The 26,762-nt window shown below is 43.3% G+C and overlaps 1 protein-coding gene across 1 annotated transcript; it reads left to right on the top strand.

Moving 5' to 3' along the window:
• Positions 1-453: 453 nt before the first annotated feature.
• SCGN (secretagogin, EF-hand calcium binding protein) lies at positions 454-26,484 on the top strand. Its single transcript, XM_066331396.1, has 11 exons — positions 454-535; positions 1,051-1,121; positions 10,576-10,668; positions 11,233-11,322; positions 12,189-12,245; positions 13,149-13,226; positions 22,123-22,178; positions 23,612-23,657; positions 23,773-23,832; positions 24,708-24,776; positions 26,142-26,484. Exons 1-11 carry the CDS (start codon positions 463-465, stop codon positions 26,268-26,270), a joined length of 822 nt encoding a protein of 273 aa, XP_066187493.1. The 5' UTR covers positions 454-462; the 3' UTR covers positions 26,271-26,484.
• Positions 26,485-26,762: the final 278 nt, after the last annotated feature.

Here is a 26,762-nt window from a genome sequence, read left to right as displayed (position 1 = left end):
GGCCGTGAGGAATGACAAGGGGAGAGAACTCTGCTCTGCTTTCGCAAACCGAGGAGCAGAGTTACAAGCTTTAGAAAACTCCCTTTTCTCCCCTTAAACTCCACTACTTCTCTGAAGCCTCACAGCTCCCTCCAGCTCTTCCGCCTCCGTTCGCGGGGCGCTGAAACTTTACGGGTGGTTCACAAGCGGGGCACGGCTCTTCCCGAGGCGGGCTGCGGGGTCGGGCTGCTCCAGCCCGCCTCGACGGCTCAGCCCCGTCCTGCCCGCGCCGCGGCCGAGCGCAGCCCAGAGGGCCCCGGGCGGGCGGGGGTCTGTGGGACGGCCCCGGGCAGGGGCAGACTTTCCCCCGGGCCCCGTGGGGCCGCCCCCGGGGCGGGGCCGCCGCCCTGAAAGCCGGGCCGGGCGGCGGGGCCGGGGCACAGGCTGCGCCGCCGAGCGAGGGCGAGGGCGGGCGGCAGCACCATGGAGAGCGGCGCCGACGGGCGCCTGGACGCCGCCGCCTTCCTCGGGGCCTGGCGGCGCTTCGATGCCGACGGCAAGTGGGGACGGGCGTGGGGGCAGCCGGCTGGGGGCTGCCTGGGGCCGGGCGGGGGAAGCGAGAGCGAGGCCGCCGGGGCGGGCGTCGGTGGGTGCGGTGTGGGGGCCTGGGATGCTGCACATGGGGCCGTCGTGTCCGAGCTTTTCCCCCACGAGATCTTGCAGGTGTTTTCGAGCCGCCCTCTTCCTCCTCACAGCTGTAAATCCTTCTTTTCGCCCCAAAAGTTTTGCCTTTTCATGACTTCCCCGTTTCACCCGCTGCTCCCTCTGTTTGGGGATTTATTTTTGTTTCTGAGAAGTTTTCTGTAAGAAAAGCTCTGAAGGGAGCCCCGCAGCTGTGGCCTGCCCTCACACAGAAGTGAAGAGGAGAAGTTGGACAGGACATGGGGCTCCTCTGCGCGGGCAGGCGAGGCCCCAGCTGAGATCCCCACCCTGGAGCCTTGAGCTGCCTGCATGCAGCCGCTGGAACTCGGGCAGTACCCCTGACCATTCATATATTTGCTTTTTATTTAGACAATGGTTACATAGAAGGGAAGGAGCTTGACGATTTTTTTCATCACCTCCTGGAGAAACTGGGACCAGAAGTAAGTACTGAGCCGTGTTCGATGCGCATCAGGTCCAAGCAAAAAAGTTGTGCTGAGAGAGGGTTTGTGTTTTTTGTTCCCTGATTGCTGACTCCCGTGGCCATCCCGAGGTAAAGAGCTTTTGTCTCGGCAACAGGGTGGCATTTAAGCACCTACAGCAAAGTGCAGTCAGCTGAGCAGTTGGATCAGTTGTTTCCAGCCCAGCAGCTGCTGGACAGGGGGAGATCGCAGCAGTTGGTTGGCAGCGTGGAGAGAAAGTCATTTGCTGTTGTTGAGTAGAAACAAGTGAAAAAGCACCGGCACACAGACCGGCTGGCTGGCTGAGCAGGAGGGCAATGTTCGTGGTTTATTTGTTCAAGCCTGTGCTGATTAGTTTTGTTAATATGATAGGTTTCTTTCCCAGGTCAATTTTAAACAAATATACTGTCATTAATTTTAAATGGTGCTTAGGAAGAAGGCTTCTGCCTGTATTGCCACAAATGGCTAAAAGCCAAATGAGAATCAATTCTGTTGCTTCTAAGATCCAGACCTGGCTCTACAGTGTTTCTGGGCTTCTCCCCTGGTTTGCTTTCCTGGGTTTGGCAGCATTTCCCCTCTCTCATTGTCTGCATCTCCGTACAAACAGAAGTTACGCTACGATTTACAAGGGCTGCTTTCTTTGGCTCCAGGTCATGTCTTGCCTATGAGTGTCACCATCAGTGAAGGAGAAATCCAGCTACTCAGGCCAGCACTCAGAAGGGATATAGTAATAGTTTCACTGCACAGCATGTGCTCAGACAGGAAAAGGAGGAAATATCTTCCAAACAGAAGGAGAGGATGTGCCAAAAACCAGAGGTGAAAGAATTCCTTTAAGCAAAAACTAATTAACAAAGAGAGAAAAGGTAGCTGATAAAAGGCATAAATTCATGAGTATCAAGTGTAAAATCAGAACTGTACCTACAAGCCGATTAGTATTCTTAGATCTCTAGGGTTACAGTAAAAAAAAAAAAAAAAAAAAAAAAAAAAAAAAAAAAAAAAAAAAAAGAAGAAGCTCCAAGTAATTTTTAAGCATATTTTAATTTAATTTGCAAGTAAATTTGTATCGAAATATTGGCAGTTTCTGCAGAAATGTCTTTCAGACCATGGATGGTTAGATGAACAGATAAGCATGTCAAAAGGCTTCAAACAAATAAAAAAAGATTCAGCAATAAGAATCTTTAAGGACACAGAAAAGCTGATTTAAAGAGAAATCGTAAAGCTCATGATTGCTTACCCAAGAACAAAAGATGAAACTGGGAGTTGCTAGTCTTGGGGTGTTGAAACAACAACACAAAGCATACTCAAACAAACTCAGCTATAGCAAACATGAGATATCGAAGGAGATACTTAAAATGAGGCTGCAGAGCTCAGCGCTGCAGTGGATAGCTGAAGGGACCTCCAAGTGGGGCTCTCTGGAGTGAGCTGGTGGTGATAAAATCCAGGATTGACCAGAGATCTCATGCTAAAGGCAACTTCCTAAGGATGTGAGTCAAGAGAAACTCCAAGCCCCACTTGCTGCCCGTGTGCATCCCTCACACGAGGTCCTGGGACAGCGTCACACCAGCTGAGTAGCAAACCTGGTGTGTTACAGCAGTTTTTGTGGTCTTGCTGATATGTGAGCTCCATTACATTGTGTCATTTATCAGCACACAGAACTTGCAAAATGAGGGTGTTCTAGCAATGAGCTTTCCACTTTAAGAAATCAGTAATAATTTCATTGCTTGTTAGAAGTCCCTCCTTGGATGACTACAGCTTACCTCGGCACCCTGATCCAGTTTGCATCTCCTTTGCTTCTGGTATCTGAGTTTTGCCATTAAAAGAAATAGTTTAGCACAAATTGAATGGAAAAAAAACCAGCTCCCTCTCCTCCTATCAAAAAGAAGAAATAAGCTAATTCTGGAGGACGATGCTCACTAACTTTCAGGGTGCCCAGACAGGCTCTCAAGTGCTTTTGGTTTTTGCTCCCCTCTAGTCTTCTTGCCTAGTTTTGGAATAGGCAAGGGTAATATAAGGGATAAAACTACATGTCAGGCTGCAGGCAGAGCAGGCTGTCTTTGTGGCAGAAAACCCAAGGGGAGCTTTGTCCTGGGAGGCTGAGTAGTCCTCTGCCCACTGGGCATGGAGGCCATTTGAGCACCAAGTTAAACAAAGGTCTTTACCAGCTTTGTACAATGAGTTTGTCTACCAACATTGAGCCATTTTTCTCTTTTTCCCATAATTTATATCGTACAGGCTTGTGATTATGGCAGGAGGGTAAAGAGTAAACCTCTGCATTGCTTTTACCTACCTACAGAAAGTGTCATCTGTGATAAAACCAGTGAGCTGGGACTGAGCATCTCTCTGCTGTCCCACTCATCTTGACCTTTACTCCTTTGGGTTTTTTAACATCTTTGTTTCCTTGCACAGTAAAAGGGGGAGACAGCAATACACTGGCACAACTTATAGATGTGTCACAAGGATTAATTAGTGACTGTGTCTGAAGTGCTACACAAGTGATAAATAATGTTATCAGCACTGCAAGTTGTCTCTGCTTGAATAGAGAATGGCTTCGTAATTATATTTTTTCAGCTTGCGTGCTCTAAGCTGTTATTTTTCTTAATGACCACTGTGGTCCTTCAGCTCTGTTTTTCTTCAGTTACTCTGCAGCATCCCCAGCTGACACTAAATGCCAGGGGATGGGAGCAGCTGGGAAAACAATGCAAAAAGGAGCCTGTTGGGAAGCTGAGAGACACAGCTCTGCCCGACAACTCTGAGCAAGGAAAGAACCTTGAAATAGTATCCAGTGATGGAGGCCACTTCATTGTCTTTTATTGAACCATCAACATTTATCAGGGGAAAGGGAAAACTTTGCAACAAAGGTAGACCTGTAGTAAATCAACCAAATCCCAGATGCTGCTTCCTGTCCCTTCTCCTCCAGCAGTGAGTGATTGCTGGAGGTATTTGGACAATGCACTTAACAACAGACTTGAACTTTTGTCCAGCCCCAAAGTAGTCAGATGATTGCACTAGATGGTTGTTGTAGGTTGTTGGAAGGTTCCTTCCAACTGGAATAGCCTATCCTATTCTATCCTATCCTAGTCAGTTTCCAGGTGTGTGTAGTCCTCCTGCCAGCATTACATTTTTGAGTTGCTGGCATTATCCACCTGTTTCTTTTGTCATTGCTGTGACTTCTCTTTAACCATTTGAACCTCCAGCTTCCAAGCTGCTACTGCATGGCTGCTGTGAGCTGCCTGGGCTCTCTTCTTCTCTTTCATAAACCTCTTTCTTCTACACTATGGCACCTCTTTCAATGCATTTTCTAAAAGTTTTTATACTGAGGTGAAAGACCAGTGGAAATGACAGTTTCTTTCAGCATCAAAGAAGTAATTTTATTAGAACAAGAACTACAGCTCCTGCATTTCTGTCTTATATTCCTGTACATCTTTCTTTCTGTATCAAGACCATTAAGAATCTTCCTTGCTTGCTCTTTCCTATGGTTTTAATGAAGCTCTTTGTGAATGGCTGTAAATTTTGGGGTTGGATTACTGAAAGTTTCCATAAAACCAGTGATGTCTGGGCAGATATGGAGAGAAATGGATATTGCCATTGGGCTTTCTCAGAAAAGTATTTCACTTTGCCTACATTACACTCAAATTACATAGAGAACTTTCAGATAAAGGATGGTTGCCTTCACCTAACTGTAACTGTATAGGAGACCACAACAATTGTTGAAGTATAAATTTGATCAGACAAGACAGGTATTAGCTTTTTTTAAATCCCTCCTGTCTGAAAACCACATGGATAGTTATGACTGGAAGGAACCAAAGTTAATCCTCTGGAGCTCACTCCAAGCAGCAAATTAAGGATTTGTCTTTGCTTTTTACTTCCAAAGAATAGAAGCACCCTCCAGCTACTCTTGCAGTTCATCCTTGCCTTGCACACTGCATTGTCTGTCTCAATATGTATAATTTTGAGTGTGTATAATTTGTACAAATTATACATATCAATATGTATAATTACCAGTGTGTATAATTTAGCATGGTCAGAAATGCAACAGCTACTCAAACAAAGTTTAATGACCAAAATATCAGCCAGCCTCAAAGCCATCCAAAGCAGATTTCCCCTGTGCTTTACCACCCCAAGAGACCTAGAGGTCAATGGTGACCAGCAGGTGAACAGCAACAAGACCCCTAGCAGGAACCAATCAGCTTGCATCCACATCCAGAATATTTCAGAATTCCAACCCCCAGGCAATCCTGGCTCTTTAAATATTAGGAAAGAATTCTTTTCTGTCAGGGTGGAGCGGCCCTGGAATAGGTTGCCCAAAGAAGCTGTGGATGCCCCCATTCCTGGAGTGTTCAGGCTTGGAGGGGCTTTGAGCAACCTGGTCTAGGGGAAGATGTTGGAACTTGATGGTCTTTGAAGATCCTTTCAACCCAAACCATTCTATCATTCTGATTATTGCCAAATAGACTTATTTCTTTAGGTATGGCTTTTGTCAGCCTTGATTACCCTGACCAGCTCCTAATCCTGTTCCTCCACATTAAGGCATGGAAGTGCCACGAGGTGTTTCTTAATGCCAACTCAACATACCCATGGTAAAAATGACATATGTTTTCAACACTCAAATGCATGCCAGACAACTTTCAGCCTAGCAGAGAGGACAGAAAAAAGAACCTGTCTAAAACCTAACCACAAAACCATGATGGCACAGGGAAGGCTGTAGTAGCCTTTGTTGAATGCTGCTGTCAGCTATGGGGAAAAAAAGCTTTCCCACATTTTGCTGATGAGAGGTAAAAAAGGACCAAAAATGAGCTGTGGGATGACAGGGTAAGTGCTCATCTATTGTCACATGCGGTAGTACAGTAAATCCTAATCAAAAATCCTAACCAGAGTACAGGGCCAAATTCTCAAGTGATAGCCCTTGAGGCAGGCAATCCAGCCTACAACTGCACAGGGGTAACAAAGTCATGAAATTAGTTTTCACAAGGAAGAAATGTCTGGCTCAAAAATGAAAGGTTCTGCTTCTAAAGTCAAAGTGTGTATTACTAATGTCTCTCATCTGGTCCTTGCTGGCCTCATATCTATACTGCGTAGCTTTTGGCATGATAACAGTCATTGATTTTGTTTTCCAACTCTCCTCCTTGGCAGACACAATTTATTTTCATAGATCTTGTAGGAACTTGATATCTGTGGGACCCTTGGCCTTTCTATCATATTTGGCTGAAACACTAGAAGACAAGTGTTCAAGCCAGCATTTTTAGAAAATTCTCCAGGTTTTTTTCAAGAAACAGGGTATAATAGTCACTTAAATGTAGTTTCATCCTTTTTTATACCCTAATCAATATAGTGGCTTGCTTCTAAAATCATGTCAAGAAGGAAAATATAAATCAATTTATTACAGGATTTTCTTGACCAGCAGGAATTAAATGAGACATCCCATTTCATCAAGTCAGAAAGGCTCTGCAATGCTCCATACATTCACTTTTTGTCCCCCAAACCAAGTGACTCATAGCTGTGTTTTCATCAAGGCAAAATTCTGCCAAGCACATGAATCCCTTTCGGAGCAAACACTTAATTAGTCAGCATGAGGCAAAGAGTGCAACAGTATAAAAGGAATGGATTATCAAAGAAGACGGATTACAGGCAGGTTTCCAAACAATTGTAACCCGCCATGCCAAAGAAATTAAATGCTGTAGAAATTTTAAAAATATGTGATCATGCCCTCTCTGTAATTACAAACACTATTAAAAAACAGATTACCTTTGTGATGCTACAAGTACTTCTACAGGATTTTCACAAAAGGAAAGGCAGAGACTGGACACGGAAATGAGAAAGCAGAAAATTCATTTGTTACGGCAACTTGAAGCACAGAAGCTTTTCTCAGTAAAGCTCTGTGGAAGAACATCTGTAGTAAGAAATTTGCTTGTTAACCCTGAAAAATATGTGAACGAAGTCACAGCAATATTTTAAACTCTGTTCTTTTATGAGAATAAAAATGACATGGCCTTCTCCTCATGGTAAGTAGTAAAGATTTCTTTCCTGGCTGCAGTAAGAACATGCAGCAGCCCTTGGAAACCACACATCATCCACAAACTTAAGGAGGTGCATGCACCAGGGAAAACAAGGGATTACAAGAAGCTTCTCCGTACACAGTGACTGGAAAGGATGCAACAGCATTCACTCAAGCCCTTACAAAAAAAAAAGCTTTGCAAATCTTTGAAACTGGATAAGGATCTGTTGCTTGAGACAGGTAACATAATCAAGACAGCATTTTCTGATAAAGAAAGATATTCTCAGCTGCAGATATCTACTTGCTGCAAGGCCATTTCCTCCTGTTCCATCTTGTGAGACAAGAGGCACATTTTTGTGTGCTGCTATTTGTTTCATTGTGGTTTAACCCAGCAGGCAGCCCCATACAGCCACTCACTCACTCACTGCCCAGTGAAATGGGAGAGGGAATCAGAAAAGTGAGAAAACTCATAGGTTGAGATAAAGATGTTTTAATAGGTAAAGCAAAACCCAAGGGCACAAGCCAAGGGAAAACAAATAATTCATTCACCAGTTGCCATGGGAAGGCAGCTGTTCAGCCATGTCCAGGAAAGCAAAGTTCCATCATGCTGACTTCAGAAGACAAACAGCACACTCCAAATACCTTCCTTTTCTCCTTCTTCCCCCAGCTCTATATGCTGAGCACTATGCCATATGGTATGGTATATCTTTTGGGTCAGCTGGGGTCAGCTGTCCCGGCTGTGTCCCCTCCCAACCACTTGTGCAGTCCCAGCCTCCTTGCTGGTGAGGTGAGTCTTCAGATCATGCATGTCCTTGCTTGGACAAGGGGAACAGATCAGGTAGATTATGGGGTTTTTCAGCCTTTTAAATGTTTTTGGAATAGAAAGGAAAATAGAGCAAGCTACTTGTTTGCACTGCCAGTATGTCAATCTTGAAAACCAGGTCTCCCAACCTTAGTTTCATTTGGAATGTCTTATTTGATGTGTTGGGGGCGTTTTTTCAGTCTTGTGGGATTATTTTTTTTTTTATATAAAGAGAAAGGTCCCCTTTGGAACCTAATGGTCATAACATGAGGTATATTGTTCTTAGTGTAAAAATTTTTAATACAGAAATAACTTTGTCTTGAACATGCATCTTGGGAAAGCCATTTTGTGTTTTATTATTTTATTCTTTGTGAGTAAAGGCCGGGCTTTGGTAGAACTATTACCAGTTGTGTTTTGCAAGTAGAATATTTATGAAGAGAGAAAGGTTGTCCAAATTGAAAAATCCACTGTAGGGTAACCCCTTGGAATAAAAGCTTTTGGAGCTGTGTAAATATTGTAAGTATTCCAGGCATTTACTTGATGTATCCCATAGTTTAAATCAGTTTATAAAAAGAAGGAGGCTGTCCTATTTTTACGCAGGTAACAGTGTCCCTGCCACAGAAAATTCAGTGGTTAATAGCTGACACTAAGTTGAACATTTTAACAAATGACTAGTTTGAAATGCACAGCACACGTTTCAAATAGCAGCTATGACTATAATTTTGGAAATAACTCATCCTATTGGGCTCAGGGAAGGATCATTTCAGAGTACTTTGCAAGCCTATTGAAGGTGGCAACTGATAGGCTCACCTAACTCCTGGGAGATGTCTCAAAGTGTCAAGGTGCTGTCAGAAGACAATTTAAATAGCATGAGGGTGAGTTATAATGCCAAGGGAAAAGAAAACCAAAGCATGTGTTCAGTGATGTGCTGTGCCCTCAAAATCCAAGCCCACAGGACTTTCTGGACACCACCACAGGAAAGGAGGATCCTGCAGCCATGCCCTGGAACCCATTCAGCCACTCCTCCTGGGGCCTGTGACCTTGGGTGCATCCCAGTGGGATCACTGCTTGGTGTTTCCTCCCCAGACTGTGAGCTGCCACCCTTGGTGTTACACAGCAAAGATGCACCCCAAGGGCTGCACTATGTGGAGCTGTGCACTGGGTAAACTTGGGAAAGTCACTCATGGTCTTGTGGTGCAGTAATAAAAGATGGAGTGTACGACCTAATGGAGCTTCAATAGCAGCTGGAGAGAATGAGAAACTGGGTTAGAAGACCCAGGAAGAAATAGCTGAAGTCCCATGTCCACCTGGTTATAGAGATGATAAAATCTTTGAAGGACTTTTATTCAGGGATTGGGAAGAAGTTAATTTATTGCCCTGTAAAAAGTTCTACAAAGGTATGCCATAATCCAGTGTGGATTATCCTTCTCCCATCCTTCCCTCCCCTCCCAGAGAGGGGTCACCTCCCACAGCTGGGAGAGAAGCCAGGACCTGCACAGTGTGGATGCTGAGGGTGACATAGGACTTAATTGCTCAGGAAAGATTAACTAGATGAGCTTCCCAGCCCAGCCATAGAGCTCATATGACCAGAAGCCTTTTTACATGGTGAGGAAATTGTATTTTGTGTAGTTCAGTCAGAGTGGGTACCCTCATGGTTTCTGCTAAAGAAACTGTGCCTGATGAACCTAAATGTAGTTATTATTCAGGATGGCTGTAAATAACAATATAACTCAAATCTTCTTGGAGGGCACAAAAGCAGTGTTTATTGAAAAGCACATCCTTTTTATACACTGTTCTGATATGCTGAACATGACTGGTCATTCGAACCAACACCCCTTTGTAAACATTTGTGCAAGTAAACAAGTTGAAAAAGCAGCAGGTGCAAGATTAGAAATTGTTTAGAATGTCTTCTCCCAGCTCCTCCAAAGCAATCCCTGGGAAAGTCTATCTGACTTACTTTCTCACAAGCTGCCTGATTGCCTAAGAAATTCCTCTTTGACCACTGCCAGTTCCCACACCTAAGCATTGTATTTCACCTGTCACAGCAATGCCTATCAAAACACATAACCTGACAAGTCTGGAGAACTCCTCACTGTGTGTAAACTGATTATGGGGTTGAGCAGATACAAAGGGAATGTCAATTGCTTGGAATTTTGTGCTGTTAACCCAGAAACACTGACAGGGCTTGATGCCAGGTTTTAAATCAGCTGACAGGCAATAATAAGCAACAATCTAGCTCCGCTGACACCTTTCAAGGCTGATGATCTAATGAACTGCAGAGATGTCATTCAAGGATAAGGATATCTTCCTGAAAAGCACAAGCTGAAAACAAACAGGATGGAAACTGCTGTAACACACCCTTGAGTAAAACCAAACCCCAGTGATATATAATGGGAACAGTTGGCTAAAGAAGCAGGTGTCACTGAAATATTTTGCGGTTTCCAAGCACTGATCTTCCAACTGAAAGCTTAGTAGCTGCAAAGATATAGATAGGACAGATTTCCAAAACTTCCTCCACAATGGTATGTCTGTAAGAATGCAATGATCCTGGTGATTATCTGTGAGTGAGGAGAGATTTCTTCCAGGAGGGTCTTCTGGTACCCTCAGCAATTCTCATGCACTTGTTGTTTTCCATATGGCAGAGCACTATCACAGAGGAAGACGTTCAGAGGATGAAGGAGCAATTCATGTCTGTCTACGATGTCACCACAGATGGACGCTTACAAATCCAGGAGGTAACTCTGCCCAACCCAGCCCAGGATTTCTTTTATAGAAGGATGGAGGATTAGAGCAGACTTTTTATAGGGTCTGTAGCAATAGGACAAGGGGTAATGGTTTTAAATCGAAAGGGTGTAGATAATTAAAGACTTTTTTTTTTTTTTTTTATGAGGGTTGTAAAGGACTTGAAGGAGTTGCCCAGGGAGTTGGTTCATGTCCCATCCATCCCTAGAAACATCAAAGATCAAGTTGGAAGAGGCTCTGAGCAACCTGATCTAGTTGAAGATGTGTCTGCTCTTTGCAGGGGAATTGGATTGGATGACCTTAAAGGTCCCTTCCAACCCAAACCATTCTGTGATTAAGACCTGTAGCAGACTTGGGAGATCTGGAAGATAGAGCTTGGGTGTAAAGAAGGTGACTCATGGAGTATTACAGTTTATTTCCAAGGGAGAAACATGCTGAACCTATATTTCACATGCTGGGTCAACAGCTACCCAAGTTTTTTTCTTTTCTTTACTTTCATGGTGTGAGTTTGCTTTTTGTTGTGGGGATTTTTTTTAATTTTTTTTTTTTTTTCCCAGCTTGCAAATATGATCTTGCCGGATGATGAGAACTTCCTTCTGCTTTTCCGACGGGAAACTCCCTTGGACAACAGTGTGGAATTCATGCGGGTCTGTATCTCCACACTGCCTCCTCCCCCTTGCACAGCACCAACTTCTTCAACACCAAGCCTTCTGTCCTCTGTAACACACAGCTTGGGAAATAGAAGAAATGGTATTGTGGAAGCGAAACACGTTATGATCTGTTCAAGGCAGAGATAGTTTTACATTATTTACACCAGTAAAACAGAGAAGTGGTATCTGGGACCAAGGGTACCCAGAGAGCTCATTACATTTACAAACACTCTCAGCCACCTATCAGTCATGCCACCACAGACAAAACATCCTCACTCATCAATTCACCCCTGCAGCTGCTCACCTGTAAAAAGTGTAGACCGAAACAGCAGAGCAGGCACATTTTAAGCACCATTTTATCCTGAAACACTAGACTGTTAGGACACGGAGAGGAAACCTCCATAAGTTGGGTCAATAAGCCCATAGAACTTTGCCCAGTCTTCCTCTGATCTCTGCCCCTAAGTATCCCAACACGCATGCAGTTACTTCTATTTCACATACAAGCTGGAGGCTTCTGCAGATCAATGGCCTATTGTGTATGGCCTTCCCTCAGATAAATAAAAGAAGCTGCATGTACAAATTAGGTAAGAAATGCAAAAAACAGTTTCTTCATTGTCTTCCTTTTATAGACAGTGTGTCTGCATTAAACATGTGATAGCAGCATGTAGCATGTACAGCATCCAAGTGTGAGTAAGAGCTATTGTGTGAAAAGTTTATTTCATTTCATCTACAATTAATTAAATGTTGGCTAATACAAACAACTTGGTCATTATGGAAGATCTGCTTTGAATCTTTACAATCTATCACTGAGCAGATGAGTAACTGCAATATTTATGTGCTCACATCAATCTATCCCCATTCAGATCTGGCGCAGTTACGATGCTGACAGCAGTGGATTTATTTCAGCTGGTGAACTCAAAGTAAGTTATTCTAACAAATCTCTTTGGGCTTGACCTACAGCTCGCTGATGTCAATGGGAGCCCTTCCATCAGCTTTACCAGTTTGCTGTATTTTTGTGTGATTGACAAATGGCATTTCTGGGTTGTTCATAGCAAGTTTAAGGACTTGTGCCTTCTGGCATGGTCTCAGGGGCCCTGCAGGAGGGAGGATGGTTTGCTGTTGCCCTCGATGTCGTGCTTCCCCCTGGCCCTGTCCGATGACCCCAGTTGTCTTGGTGACCTGAGGTATCCAGTGAGCCCCACAAGCACTGCCTCCCCTTGGCCTCCCCTTACACATGTGCATGTGCCACTTAACAGAGCCAAAGCCATGGTGTTTTATTGAGGGGATTTCTTCATAATCTCTTGTTGAATGTGCAGGTTTTCTGAACACTGATTTCTCATTAAAGCTCAGGCTATTGAGGCAAGAGCCTGTTCAGAAACCATGACTCAAACACTTTGAGCCAGCAGTCGCAGAAGCCCATCCCTGGGCTGCAGTCTCTGCTGAAGCCTCAGTATGTGGCTTCAGCCTGTGTCCCAGCAAAGATGTAAGAGGAGGCTTGAGTGTTTTAATGACTGGCAAATGTTTTGATTTTAGATCAATTAGCAAGTATTGCACGACTTATGTTGTCTTTTGCTTATTTTGTGAGTCTATTAGGACTCACTCCAGTATGCCTATTCTGGGAAAATTTAGTTACTTTCTAATTTATTTTAAAAAAACATGTTCCAGCTAAAAAAAACCTGAACTTTTTCAAACTGAAAACACTAGTACTAACCAGGAATGCAAAACTAGATTTGTGTAACCCTGCTGAATTTGAATTGAATTTCCTACTGTTATTTCTTGAATTTATTCTAAGAGAGTAAATTTTCTCTCTTTTGTTACTACAGGATTTCCTGCGAGATCTCTTTTTGCAGCATAACAAGATGGTTGCTGAAGTAAAACTGGAAGAATATACTGATACTATGGTAAGAAAAGATAGAATCAATGTTCTTTAGATCAGAGTATAGCCTAAAATCTCCTTTAGGGTCAATGTTGCAGCGCCATAAAAGGCCTCTTAAAAGGTGTGTCAGAGATCCCTGGGGGGATCTCTGCTGCTGCTAACAGTTCTTTGCACTGGACATCAGCTGTGAATGCATTTCAAATAGTTTTGCTGAGAGCTGAATAATTTCCTTTGAGAAAAGAGCTCAACTTTACACCAAAGCAAGCTGAGCTCTAAATCTCTTTAAATATAGGCAAGGTGCGTCCTTCTTCAGGATATGTTCAGCCTCAGCCAGATCTCTTGTTTTTTCACCTCCTTCTTTCCCCTCTTCCTCCCAGCAAATCTTTTTGCTCCCAAGACATGCAGGTATCTGGCTTTTCTGCTCTGCAAAGCCCAGCAAGCCTTGCTGCCTCCCTTCTGCTTCCCTGAGAGTCTGAGAGGTTGAAAGTTTCAATTCTCCACCTGGCTTATCACAATATAGCTTTTATGCTGCAATCAACAACATCATATTTGGTGTGGGTTTAGCATCAGTCACCCGGATTTCAGAGCAACTTATTATATCTAAACATCTAAAAACAAGAAAAGAAGGGGAAAAAAGATCTCATTTCTGGATGTCATTCTCAAGGGTATAATTTGAATTCCACTAGCAGAAATCTATCACTGCAATTTTCTAAATGGTTTTCAGATGGAACTGCCTTGTTTCTTGGCACAAAATCTGTGTTTGTACCTAAAACCCAGCTTGGTATGCAAGCAAACAAGGAGCTGCCCACATATTTTGCAATACCATGTTATGTATGTGTGATGTGTGTGTGCCTAGAAATGTGACCCTTTAGAGCAATGTGAGAAACCGTGCTGTTACAGAACAGTGTATATTTTGTTTTTCATATTTATAAGACAGTGAAGAGAGAGGAATGCCAGCTGCAGAAATTATTTTCCAGCTGGCAGGGTTTGAAAACAAAAAAAAAGCCCGGAAGTTACAGCTAAGACAAAAATCTTTCTGGTAGCATTTGCTGGTAGCAAATATCTTTCATTCTGCTCCATTAAGGTTTCCATCCCCAGTACTTAATCTCTGATCAGGTGCTGGGGAATAGGCAATCTGAACCTTGTAGGCAGTGGGTGGTTCATTTCCTCCAACTCCTTTCTCTTCCCTTTAATTTCCCAGGAAAGATCTGTGATTCCACTACCCCAAACCAGCTAGGAATCAATGCAGCCCAGGGTTGAGAGCCAGGAGGTCTGCTTTGTATTCCCATGACTTCTTGTGGGAAGGGCTTTGTATCTCCAGAGAGGCAGTCTAATCTCTATGTTAGAAGATAAGATTTGATCTGGGAAAAGGGATGCTTTGTATATCTAGGGAAATCTATGATCTGAAATGCAAATCTGGCTCCTGAGGACAGAGGTTTTCCAAGCTGCAATGTCAAAAGAATCAGGGATGTTAATGCTTATTAGAAAATAAGAATATGGCAGATGATTATTTTTTCCTTTTCTCTAGATCAAGGATGTTTATAAGCACACCTGATCCCAAAAGCTAAAGCAGGGTGTGAAATTACCACAGGCATCATCTTATCCTATGATATCCTGGAGTAAAATAGAAGATATGAGTTCTGTATGTAACAGCAAATTATCCTATAGCATCAGATACACACCACAAATGATTGCATAGGAAACTATCTGAAGTAAGAAGGCAAAATTTCAAGGAGGGAAGAAAGATTCAGGCTTGTATTTTCAGGGCTGGATTAAAGAGGGAAAAGTGACTCAAAGGTTTGATGTCAAGGCCAAGGGTAGGGGTAACCCTTTGCTTCCTCTCTCTCCTTTTCCCACATGGAGTGAGGAGCTGCTGGAGTGCAGAGTCCCACCCATTTTTTTCCTGGCAACAGATTTTCTGTTATATCTTTGACAACCAGCAGCAGTGGTTCCTTTTCTGCAGACATACCTACATTTCTCTCCCCTCTTGCCTTGCTTCCACTCTTTTATCTTTTTAAAGCACAAAGTCCTTGGGAGCAGGACTCGTTTCTGCTGCACACAACTACAGGGTCTCACAGGGTGGCCCATCTATCCAGCTCAGGGCTTTCAAGGGCCAATGTAATTATTATTCAGTTGAAATAAGCTGTGTCCCAAGGAGCTGTAAACCCATCTGTCTCCACAGGAATATACAGATCTCTGCCCTTTTTTCTGTACACACACAGCTGGCTGCACACATCTTAAGCAGCTACTGATATCCAGAGTGGACCCTAGGGCCTTCTGGAGATAGAGATAAAGGGGAAAAGGCAAAAACTATCATTTTAAAGAAGCTAGCCCAGGCTTGAGAAAGAAAAAAAAAAAAAAAGGCAGCATTTTATGGTTTTGTGCTGGGTATTTGCAGTTCGTGAGCAGTGTGAGCAGATACTGTATCAACCAACCAGGGCATACTGAATTCTCACCCCTTGTGCTGCTATGAAAGATCTCACACCACATTAAAAAAAATGTTGAGAAGAGGGAGAGAGTATTTCTTTCGGAATAGATTGGTCGTCTCTGGAAAGGAACATCACTTTATCTGGTTGCTTAGCAGCTGCTTCTTAAGAGGCTATTCTGTTTCCTTGTGACCTTGACATCCTTTCTTCAGAGAACACTGATACAGATCAGGATTTGATGAACAAGTGATGAACTCCTATAAAGCCAACAGGTAATGAAATTGGCATTGCACAAACTCTGCGAGTCTGCTAAATCAAATCTTAAAGAGCACTAAAGTCACTGGAGAAAATCACAAAAGAACATTTGAGTTCTCAAGACTCTTCATGGGGCAATTGAAGTGACAATGCTGTGTTGAGGAAGCCACTTTGTAAGCACTGTTCTTGGGGTTTTTTCCATGCCTACATGGATACATATTTGTATTAATAGTAATTAAGTGTGTATTAATAATTATTTACATGTACCCACTTGCAGTTCTGAGTCTTTGAAAACAATCTGTAGGTTTGTTGCCTTCCTGTGGGCATCGACCAAGGGCTGTTTGGCAGGGAGCAAGTGCTTGGAGGTTGAAGTGAAGCCTGATATTGCTTTGAGCCGCTTGAGAAGAGGCCCCTGCAGTGTGTGCTTTGGGAGACAGAGTGAGCATAGATGAAAATGGATTGAGGGTTTAAATAGCATGGTGAGAATTTTCTGTCTTTTCTGCCTTCCTGAATTAACACAAGCTGGAGAAATAAAGACTGGCCCCTTTAATGCTTCACAATGAGGATACTGTGGATGATGACAGTAGAACAAGTTTTTCAATCCTTCCCACCTCCCCTCAGCCCCTGAGGTCAAGCTGTTAGTGGGTTTCTGGGTACTGGTGAAGTTTCAGCTCAGAAGTACTCATCTCACCCATGCATTTGGCAACAATTTTTTATGAGTGACAGATTGCCTTACCTGTACATGCACACAGCTGTGCACTTAAGCAGAATATTGTAAATGCCAGGATATGAACTAGATTTAAGATATAGTTTCTGATAGTCTGCAGCTTCCCAGATAGCAGCGTGGTACTTCTAGTTTGTAATCCCAATATCTACAAGCTGCATGCAGGGCAAGCTCATTTCTGAGTCAAACTTCAGCAATTAAAGTTGTTTAATCTGCTGAAACAGTCACACATGCAGCACTGACATTCACTTTTTTCATTGCCTTATGTTGATAATGTCAGATGGAGCATAAAAAATTCCTTTAATCTGAGCATCATTATATTTCAGTAAAATGCAAAGGAGAGTTCTTGCCCAGCCAGGATGCCATCTTTGCCTACCACAGGTAAATATTCTAGAGAGGCAATAATGTAAGTGCAGTTTACTAATAACTCAGCAAGTATACAGCATTTGAAAGCTTGTAGATGGTGATGACTGAGGATGAAATCTTAACCCTAGAGAAGTCAGAATAGATATTTTTCCCAGCTGTAATGGCACCAGGGTTTTGCTGGGGTTATCTGCAAAGATTCTCCTGGGTACTGAGCTATGTGCCTAGTGCACAAGCCTACAGCTGAGGGCTCCTCATCTTCTTTGTGCAAAGGGAAAGAGGTTGTCTTCTCCCTGAGGATGATCCAAAAGTATGCACTGTGAACTACCTTTATTGTACATTGGGGAGATTTCTGGTGCTTTTGTGGCTGCTGACTGTCCCCTCTGCAAGAATAATGCCAGAGTTTCAGTGCAGTCAGTTCCATGGCTGTGAAAGTCTATCTGTGCTCAGTGCTGATGCCCACGTACTCATGTGGGTAAATAAAAGCCAAAACACAGAAAATTCAGGTGATTTAAAACATTGACATCTTACTAGTCAAACTAGCATAGCTTTGTTAACAAAGTCTCCTATGACCACCAAACACAAGGTGTAATAATAGCCAAATGTTTATTACATTGAAAAAAAAAAAAGCCTAAACAGAATTTGTTATGTTTGTGAACATACAAACATAGCAACACACTGAGCAAATTTCCCAAAGCTCTAGAAATACCATAGGAGTAGACTGTAGCCTTCAAGATTGGTTCCTAAAGTGCAGTCTTTGCTCATCCCTTCTCCTCTTCTCCTCCTGGTAGTGACACATGCTGACCTCTTTCCCAGGTCCCTGAGAAGACCCACATGGCAGATGGACACAAATCTGCTTCCTGTGTCCCTTCTCAATTTAATGCCAATGGTGCTGTCACCTCCAGTTTTGCACCACATTTGCTGTGGCATAAGCCAAAGGAAGCAGAAAATCCCATTTAAGCTCAAACTTAATTTCTAAAGATCAAAACCAACAGAACTCAGGTGCCTGCAGGCTTTTGAACACCCCAACAGATAATGCCTTCGTGTCTTAGGAATCAAAACACTTTTAGAAATCCTGTGCTAAAGAATTTGTCTATGTGATACAGGCAGTCTGGCTGGGCAGGACACTGAGCTTTGGTCCTGAGGGTGACTTGCTGGCCACTGGGCCCTCCTGACACTCTGTAAATGCCTTTGTGACCCCATCCTTCCCTAAAGAAAGAGGCCATAGGCAGTCCTGCAGTTTGGGCTGATGCCTGTCTTTATATAGTCTCAATAACCTCTGTACTCCCTGGCCAACTTTTGTTTCAGCTGCTGGGCATGAGTACCCATGATATATATATTAAAATATGTTTGTATAAAAGTAGGAGGTCAACTAAAACTGACTCTCTCGGTGTCCCACTTTATTACACACAAAGAAAGAGAACCAGAGAAGGTATAAAAGCAGGTTTTAGTGAGTCTGCTGATCACAGAACTATTTATTTTGGTTGTTTACTTCTTTCCTTATCTCTGTCATGGAAAATTATTCAGATTTATATTGCTCTTCAAAGAATGTGGGTGTTTATCATACTGTGGTGTTTCAATGGCTTTACAACACTGGACTGAAAAAGCAGAGGTATTTCCTTTGCTGAATTAAAAGCTGATGGCAGTTTTGATTTTGCTCTTTAAAAAATGGAAACTTAACAACTTTTATTTGCAAACCAAGCTCTTCCATATTCTCTGTCTGTCTCAGAGTGCCTCAGAGTACATTCAAACAAACAGAGGGTATGCCCTTGGTGCACTGCCATTAAAATGTCAGTGAATTAATTTGTGCAAACACTTTAAAACATGGGGAAGCTTGACAGTAAAGGAAATGCATCATTTCATAAAGCATACTGCTAGATGCAACAGAGCTTTTAGTAAAATTGAGTGCTATTTAAACATGCCAGACCTTGTCCTTAACCACATTGGGATGTTTCGTATCAGCCTGGCAGCATAAATATACCTTTCAAGAGTGTAAACTGAAAATCCATCAAATTTAACATATCAAGATGGTGTGTGAAGGCAAAAGTTTAAATTAGTAACAACCTCATAACCATTTCAATTATCTGCTTCTCCCATGATGTATGCTTTGTCATATAGTGTGGGTACCCTCTGCCATTCTTTGTGTACTCATGCACACAATTAGCAGATCAGATCAAACACTCACATGCTTGAAACTTGAAAGTTTAATTAAAAACATTTCCCCAGGCTGTTCCCCGAGTAATGCAGCACATGATTGCCATGTAGAGGGTATGCATGAGCTCCACTTGTCCCAATAACAGGATTAGGTCTAGCTTATTAGCTGTGGTACCTGAACTAATTCAGTGAGCACTAGCCTTTCTTCCCTACATATTTTCCATCTTTCATGTGTTAGTCACTGGGCAAGAATTAGCTTGGCATAGCTCTTCCAGCCAGACTGTTTTTCTTTCTGTTGACTGGTATGGATGATCAAAATATTGCATGTGTTTGAAAATTGCATTCAGGGTAGTTGTGGCAGTTGTTTGCTTTTCTGAGGGATCACAGAGAGAAAAACACATCTGAATTTGAAGTCTACGCTGAAGCACTGCACGTTAGTCTCAAGACAGTAATTCTGAGATGCAGCAGAAATAGGAGAAAATAAAACACACTTTCAGGAGCTCAGAAACATGTAGGAGAATCCAAGTGAATTACAAAGACTGCTAAAGGCAGTCTTTTTTTGTAAGGATACTGTATTTTTGTATGAACCAAAGACCAGTGCCTTCAGCCAGAGCTGCCCTGACCTGGCAGCAGAGTTCCTGAGAGCTGGGCCCTGTGTTTCCCACCAAAAGCTGTCCTTTCCCAGGAAATGCTGTTCTGTCTCACCCCACCAGCTGCATTGCTTTGTGGTGAGCTCCTACAGACCATGTGGGTAACTAAGGCTCCTTGGTGGCCTAAACCAAGGGATTTAGAGTAACATTTTCAAAAGCACTGAAGTTACTATAGAGCTCAAGGACTATGGTATTCCCACCACCCACATGCTGGTAATTTCTCCAGCCATCTCCTTAGGGCTTGTCTCCATAAGCTTCCTTTAGGCAGCATATTTTAGAACAATGATGTAAGCTGGATGTAGCAAAGTCACCTGTGGTGGAGAGTGTGAAAAGTGAAGTAGTGGGGGTATTTCTCTCTCTCCCCGAACAATAGACAAAACCAGGTTAGGCATTAATGGTCCAATTGGAGAGAGGCTTTTAAAATCTTACATGGGCTTATTTATTTCTAGAAAGAACATTAATAATTTTCTATGACCTGCAGAATAACTCCTTTACCAGCTGAGAACTGAAGGCTCGGGTTTATCTCTCTGATGGCAGTGGGAGGTTGTCATTGCAAGGACATTTTTCCCCTTGGTAGCACCACCAAAGGCAGCTTCTGCTCCCATCCCTTCCTCTAGCCTTCTCCCACTTCTGCTCCAGCAGAGACCAGGGAAAAGTGCCATATTGCTGTGGGAGATATAATGGGGCAGGAAGCAGTGTGCAAGAAGTTAGATCAGCTGGAATGGAACAACTTGGACTGATGCAACCAGAGGGAATGCATCCTCAGGATGGCCTGGCAGCTTTATTTTTCTCCCCAGCTCTAGAGCAAAGGTCAATTCAGAAGTCTTTCCTCTGTCATTTAGTGGTTCTGCACAGGGCATATGTTTGCAGAGCGAAGTTGAATAGGAAAACAGCTTTCTTTGTGCCACTGAACACTCACATGGCTCTCACGATGCCATTTTTTCTAAATATCTCAATATGGGCCTTCAATCATTCATAGGACTTTCATGCTGTCTTTCAGTGGGAGAAAAAGTGATCCCAAACCAAATGCCTCTTCAAAAATTCCACCCAAACCTCACAAGTGTAAAATACTCAGAATAATTAACAATAAAGAGTCTGTTACAGAATCTCAGTCTAAACATGGTACAATAAAGGGTAACCATGAACTTGCTGTCCTTGCTCCCCTTGAGCAATGGGCAGTGAAGAGGCATCACTGACAGAACAGGCAAAATCTCCCTGAGAAGTGGCAGCTCTCCACCTGCTACCTTTTCTCACATGATTCTTAGACTCTACCCTGGCTCCATTCCTGGGAATGGCCTGGGACATGCTGCTGGCTCCCACACATTCAGGCTATGTCATAGGGGATAATCCTGTCCCTCTGAGCTTTGTCAGATAGGGGCTGGTCTGGGCCTTCTCCAACAGCTGTGCAATACAGAAAAGATCTGTAGTGAACCAATTACTCTGCACAACCACCTAACAAGCAAATGTGATCTATCAAGGTAATATTAATGCACATTCCTGAACTGAGTATTTGACATAGAAAGGTAATCTGTCATAGTAAAATTTCATCTTCCCCACACACACAATGTGGAATGTATTTTTTTTCTAGAACTTTGAGCCATGAGTTATTCAAGTTTGCAACTCATTAGACATCCCCTCACCCCCTTTGTAAGAGACCCTTTTTTGTGCCTTGAAGACAAATGCAGAACTAAATACAACAAACAAATAAATATATCTATTCTTTTTGTGATGGCTCATCAAAATTATGCTTTTCAGGAAAAGAAAAAGATTAAGTTTTGAATTCACATTTAATCTCTTGATGTTGGCAGCCTGAACCTTCTTCCAAGTGTTAGTACATTCTAGCAGCAGGCCTTGAGCCAAGCAAACCCCACAGCTTTAGTGGTGTAAAATCCTGAGTGCTGATTAGAAGATGGTATTTGTACCTCAGCTGCTCAGAAGCCACAGCAACAGTCAAAGGTAGGAGTCCAGGTGGAAGTGTTTAGAAATTTTCCCTCTTTTTTTGTTTGTTTTGTTCAGTTTTGTTTTTTTCAGGGCAAAGGCAATGTCAGTACTTAGTTTCTGAAGGTCTTTTCTGCAGACCTGCTTTATCCCTATGTAAGGTGGGAAGGGAGTGGTACTGGTATTTGATTGCTTTGGGTTGTTGCTGTCAGAAAGCTGGTGGGGTTTGCTATTCCCTTGTGCCACCCTTGCACTTGGTGCTAGCACAGGATGCCATGCTGCCCAGGGTTTGGGCAAGCACCCTGAGCAAGCAGAGGGAAGGGCTGAGCAAAATGTATATTGGCTTTTTTTTTTTGTATGTGTGTTCTCCTCATGGCCCATCTATTTTATCTCTGTCTTCTTGATTTATAGATGAAAATCTTTGACAGAAACAAAGATGGGCGACTGGACCTGAATGACCTGGCCAGGTAGGATTTAATAGTGTTGATGGGGTGTTTCAGACCACAATGGTAGATCCATGGAAGGTGATGCTTTCCCTCCAGGGATGTGCAGTTGAATTCTACCTCTTTTTGAATTAGATCTGCTCTGATCCCACCTCTCCAACACATGGTCCCCACTGGAAAAACCTGAGAATCCAGAGCCAGTGATAGGAGCAATGCCAGGATCTGTCTGTACAACATCCATGTGCTCTGGCAAAATCTGAGGCGCTTCCCAGGAGGTAGCAAAGCAGCCAGGGGCTCTGTTTCTCCAAAAGAAGGATGACAATCCTTTCAACGGGGTCACAGACATGCATTTGTTTTGTGCAACAGGGATTGCAAAGAATTTTTACTGCATTTTGAATAATGAAAGTGCCACCACAAAAGAGTTTGGCAGTGGCAGTAGGAAAGAATTTGGAGAGCCAAGGCGAGATGCTTGTGAATGAAGCTGGTGACTCAGTCATGGGCCTCTGTCTCTTTTTTGTTCTTGATACCTCAGAGGCTTTTAGATGATGTTCACTGTCTAGAGATAGAGAATATGCCTCTCTCTGTAAAACTATGTGTACTGGTTGTATAGGACTTTAAATTTGCAAATACAGTCTTAGAAGACCAGTTTAGAGGATGAGGGGACAGAGGTGCTGGTTTGCCACTGTTATTCTCTGCTTCAGATTCTGACAAATGCCAACACAAATGACTGCAGTGCATACAACAGTTCCCTTTGACCATGAAACATATGAGAAGAACTTGAGGCAGGACAGAGAGTATCCAAAGGGGATTGCTGTTACAATTTTCTCTTAGGTACTGTTCCGTTTTGGGAACCAGGCCATCTGAGGCCCTCCTCCAGTCTGAGAACATTTCTCAGACTCCAGATCCCTCCATGTGCAGACACAGGTCAGCATTCCCTGTGCATGGGCTCTAAAAACCTCAGGGTTAGCAGAGCAGCTGGAGTGAGAAAAGGGTTTATCAGTGCTTGATAGGCTTTAGGAGATGAAAAGAGAGGAATTCTGCCAGTCTTGGTGCAGAGGCCAGTATTACTTTGTCCTTTACTTTTACAACCACTCAGTCTCCCTCCAAGAGAGAGCCATAAATCACTTTCTTTAATGGAGCACAGCAAGCCAGTTACAAATCTGGTAGCTCTTCTTCAGAAGCAGACACCCTCTGTTGTGCAGGACCACCAGAAATGCTCTGGGAGAAGCAATGGTGCTAATAGGCATGTCTGTGGTGAGACAAAGGGCACTCTCTGTGCCCCATCAGACAGCAGGAAGGTGTGTGTTCCCACAACAGCCCTCTGTAAATAACCCCACAGGCAAATTTCTCTTTTATAGACCTTTAACATCCCTTTGCTTTGCAAACAAGGAGAGCTCAGAATAGTTCATGTGCAGATGATAAAGTGAAAAGATAATAATTTAAATCTCTCCATTCAGGATTCTGGCACTCCAGGAAAATTTCCTTCTTCAATTTAAGATGGATGTAAGTAGCGCTAATTTTTGATACATTGATCCTATCTCTCTCAGCTAAGATGACCCGGGCCCAAATTTGAAACTTTTGCTTTAATTTTTCATTTGTTTGTCTTCTCTGTACACAGGCTTGCAGCACAGAAGAAAGGAGAAGAGATTTTGAGAAGATCTTTGCACACTACGACGTTGTGAGTCCCATGAGTCAGTCCATTCCCTTGCGGTTTATAAGTGAGAGATTTAGCATGTGCTGCTGAGACTTCTTCCTCCTGCTGGGTGACTCCTGCTGGAGTCACTGAGGAGTGGCAGCTGTGCCCAAGCCCATGGCCCAAGAGCCCAGATGCCAGACTGGGAGGGGTAAAGTAGGGACAGAGAGGAGCAGTGCTCAGAGATCTCGTGTCAAGGTCCCTTTTTGACTTTCTCCACTGCCATGGCCAGTGCTGCTGCCTTTGCAGTTTTCCTTCAGGAGATGCAAGGGAGGCAGAGGAGGTGTGGCTTTAGTGCTCACAGTCTCTTGGCAGTTCAGGACCTGCATCACCACTACGTTGCAAAATAAACCCCCTTCTGATACTGAACCCATGGTTGTTTAGGGAGTCTGGCCCACGACACACACAACAATTGAACTGCCTGTTAGACATCAGCAATTCAGTGCTGCTTCTGACAGTCACACAGCTCCCTCAGGGTGGTGGGAGACATTGCTTCCATTTGATGGAAAGAGATGGTTTGGGAAAAATAAAAGGATATTAAGTTTTAGACACTAGGAAGAAATTTTTTACTGCAAGGGTAGTGAAGCACTAGAACAGGTTTGCCCAGAGAAGCTGTGGATTTCCCAACCCTGGAAGTGTTCAAGGCCAGGTTGCATGGGGCTTTGAGCAACCTGGGCTAGGTGTGCCATGGTGGAATGGTTGGAATTGGATGATTTTTAATGTCCCTTCTAACCCAAACCATTTCATGATTCTGTGAACTTTATGCTACAAAGCTTGGTGACCAGGTGGTGGTACTGAGTAATAAATACTGTAGTGGTTTTGACTCACTGGGGAATTCTGATGTTTATTCCTTCTTTCAGAGTAAAACAGGAGCACTCGAAGGCCCAGAAGTGGATGGGTTTGTCAAAGACATGATGGAACTGGTCAAGGTATCTTCATGGCTCTGTTTGTTAATACTCTGTTTTTCTTAAAGATCTACTTTTGGAAAGGTTATGTACACAGAGACACTAGTTAGAACATAGAGTCAAATTTTAGTTTGATCATCAGCAGAAGGGAATGGCACCATCTCAGTAGACATGTTATTGAGCATTTCACTGTATCACAGAAATTCTGCCTGACAAATTAATACAGCTTCCCTCAGCAACTCTATTTTTTAAAGGTCCATTCTAGTTCATACTTTGAATTAGGCAGATGTTACAGCATGACATGATATGGATGGATCATCACAATTTTTCTTTGTTTTTCTTGTGGATATGGTTCTCACCAGAATGACCTCATGGTTCATTAGTTCATCTCAGGGCTGCAATTGGAAATTACTTGAATATTATTTGAATATAATTGAATATTCCAAATAATTGGAAATTATAAGAATATTATACCTGGTGTGTCTCTTCAGCTCGTGATGGACAGAAGAGTCTGTCTTCATTAAATTATCCTGAGTTTGCAAATGCAGTCTAAGATAGAGCTTTTGACCCAAACAGAATCTGAGCTTTAGCTTCCTCTGAGCCTGAGCTGTTGCATTTCCACATGGAGTGCAATATCTGTGCTGCCACGTCCATTCAGGAGAGAGCAGAAAACAGCAGCTGGGTGCTGATGGCTCTGTGTGTGTGTTCTGGACATGCAGTGTGCAGGGAAGGGTGTGGGGATGGGCAGGAGGCTGGATTTGTGCTGTGAATGTGTGTAAAGGAAGGAAATTTGTACTTTGCCTAAGGGCCTCCATCAGCATTGCCCTTGGACACCACAAGCTGTGCATGTGAATTTGATCCCCTCCTGAGAATGTGGGAAGCAGAGCAGGCAGTACAGCATTAGGAGTATACTGAGACTGTGAAGCCTGTAAAATGTGTCTTCAACATGAACTTGGTCCACAAAAGGTATTTTTATTTGTTGCTGACTAGCCTATAAAATAGCAGTATGCTGACAGAAATGCCACATTAGTCCTTGCACAGCAGGTTTGAGAGAGGAAACCAGATGAAAGCACAGGTCTGCAAGAGCAGGGATATGCATTGCACAACTTTCTAAAGTTGTATACATCAGATACTGATGTCCTTGACTGAGCACAAAAGTCATGGTGCATTTCTATACAGTCACTTACAGTTCCATGCACCTTCTACTTTTGCAGGGTACCCTTTTCCCCATCTTCTGTTTGCTTCCCCACGGCATATGAAATAATGTGGGGCCTTTTGGTCGTTCTTCTTTGGGTGTATCTTCCAGTTACTACATGGTGGGCTGCTTTACAAGCTGGGGAAATCCAGAGCCATTTTCTCTCTCAGCACTCTTTTTCTCTTTGCCTGCAGCCCAGCATTAGTGGGGTGGACCTGGACAAGTTCCGCCAGATCCTGCTCAACCACTGCGATGTGAACAAGGATGGGAAAATCCAGAAATCTGAACTAGCTTTGTGTCTCGGGCTGAAAATTAACCCATAGCTGGGGAAGTGCTTGTGGTTGTGTTTCCCTTGAAAGATTTGCCTGCTACTCCTTGTAGAAGTGTGTTCTGTGCTGCTGTGGGAGCGGTGGGGAGCTGAGGCACCGTGCTGTCAGGCTGGAGAGTGGGATTTGCATGGGGGCCTCCTCTCTCCACCAACTCCTTTGTGATGTTCACTTGCTGCTGCCTCTTGTGGCTCCCCTTTAGCAATGTCTCTGCCCAACCAGCAGATAAGCTGCTCAGAAGGGAGGTTGCTGTTCTTCTGCCCTCATGAAACACTGCCCTGCCCATTCTCCTAGGATAGGAACAATCATCTCCTCAAAAACATCCTCTCAGTGCTCTCAAAGTGCAGCTACTATTTCTGATGGTCACTTTTAAATGTGTGAACATTTACTCATTACTTTGGTGAACATTGTGCCTTGTGCATTTAAAATATTGGATGGATGACAGTGTATTTGTGCAGAAATAAAATGGCTATTACAGAAATTCAATAG

This window comes from Sylvia atricapilla, chromosome 1 (genome assembly GCF_009819655.1).
Source record: "Sylvia atricapilla isolate bSylAtr1 chromosome 1, bSylAtr1.pri, whole genome shotgun sequence".
Classification (NCBI taxonomy): Eukaryota; Metazoa; Chordata; class Aves; order Passeriformes; family Sylviidae; genus Sylvia; species Sylvia atricapilla.
This window is presented reverse-complemented; position numbering and strand designations above follow the sequence as displayed.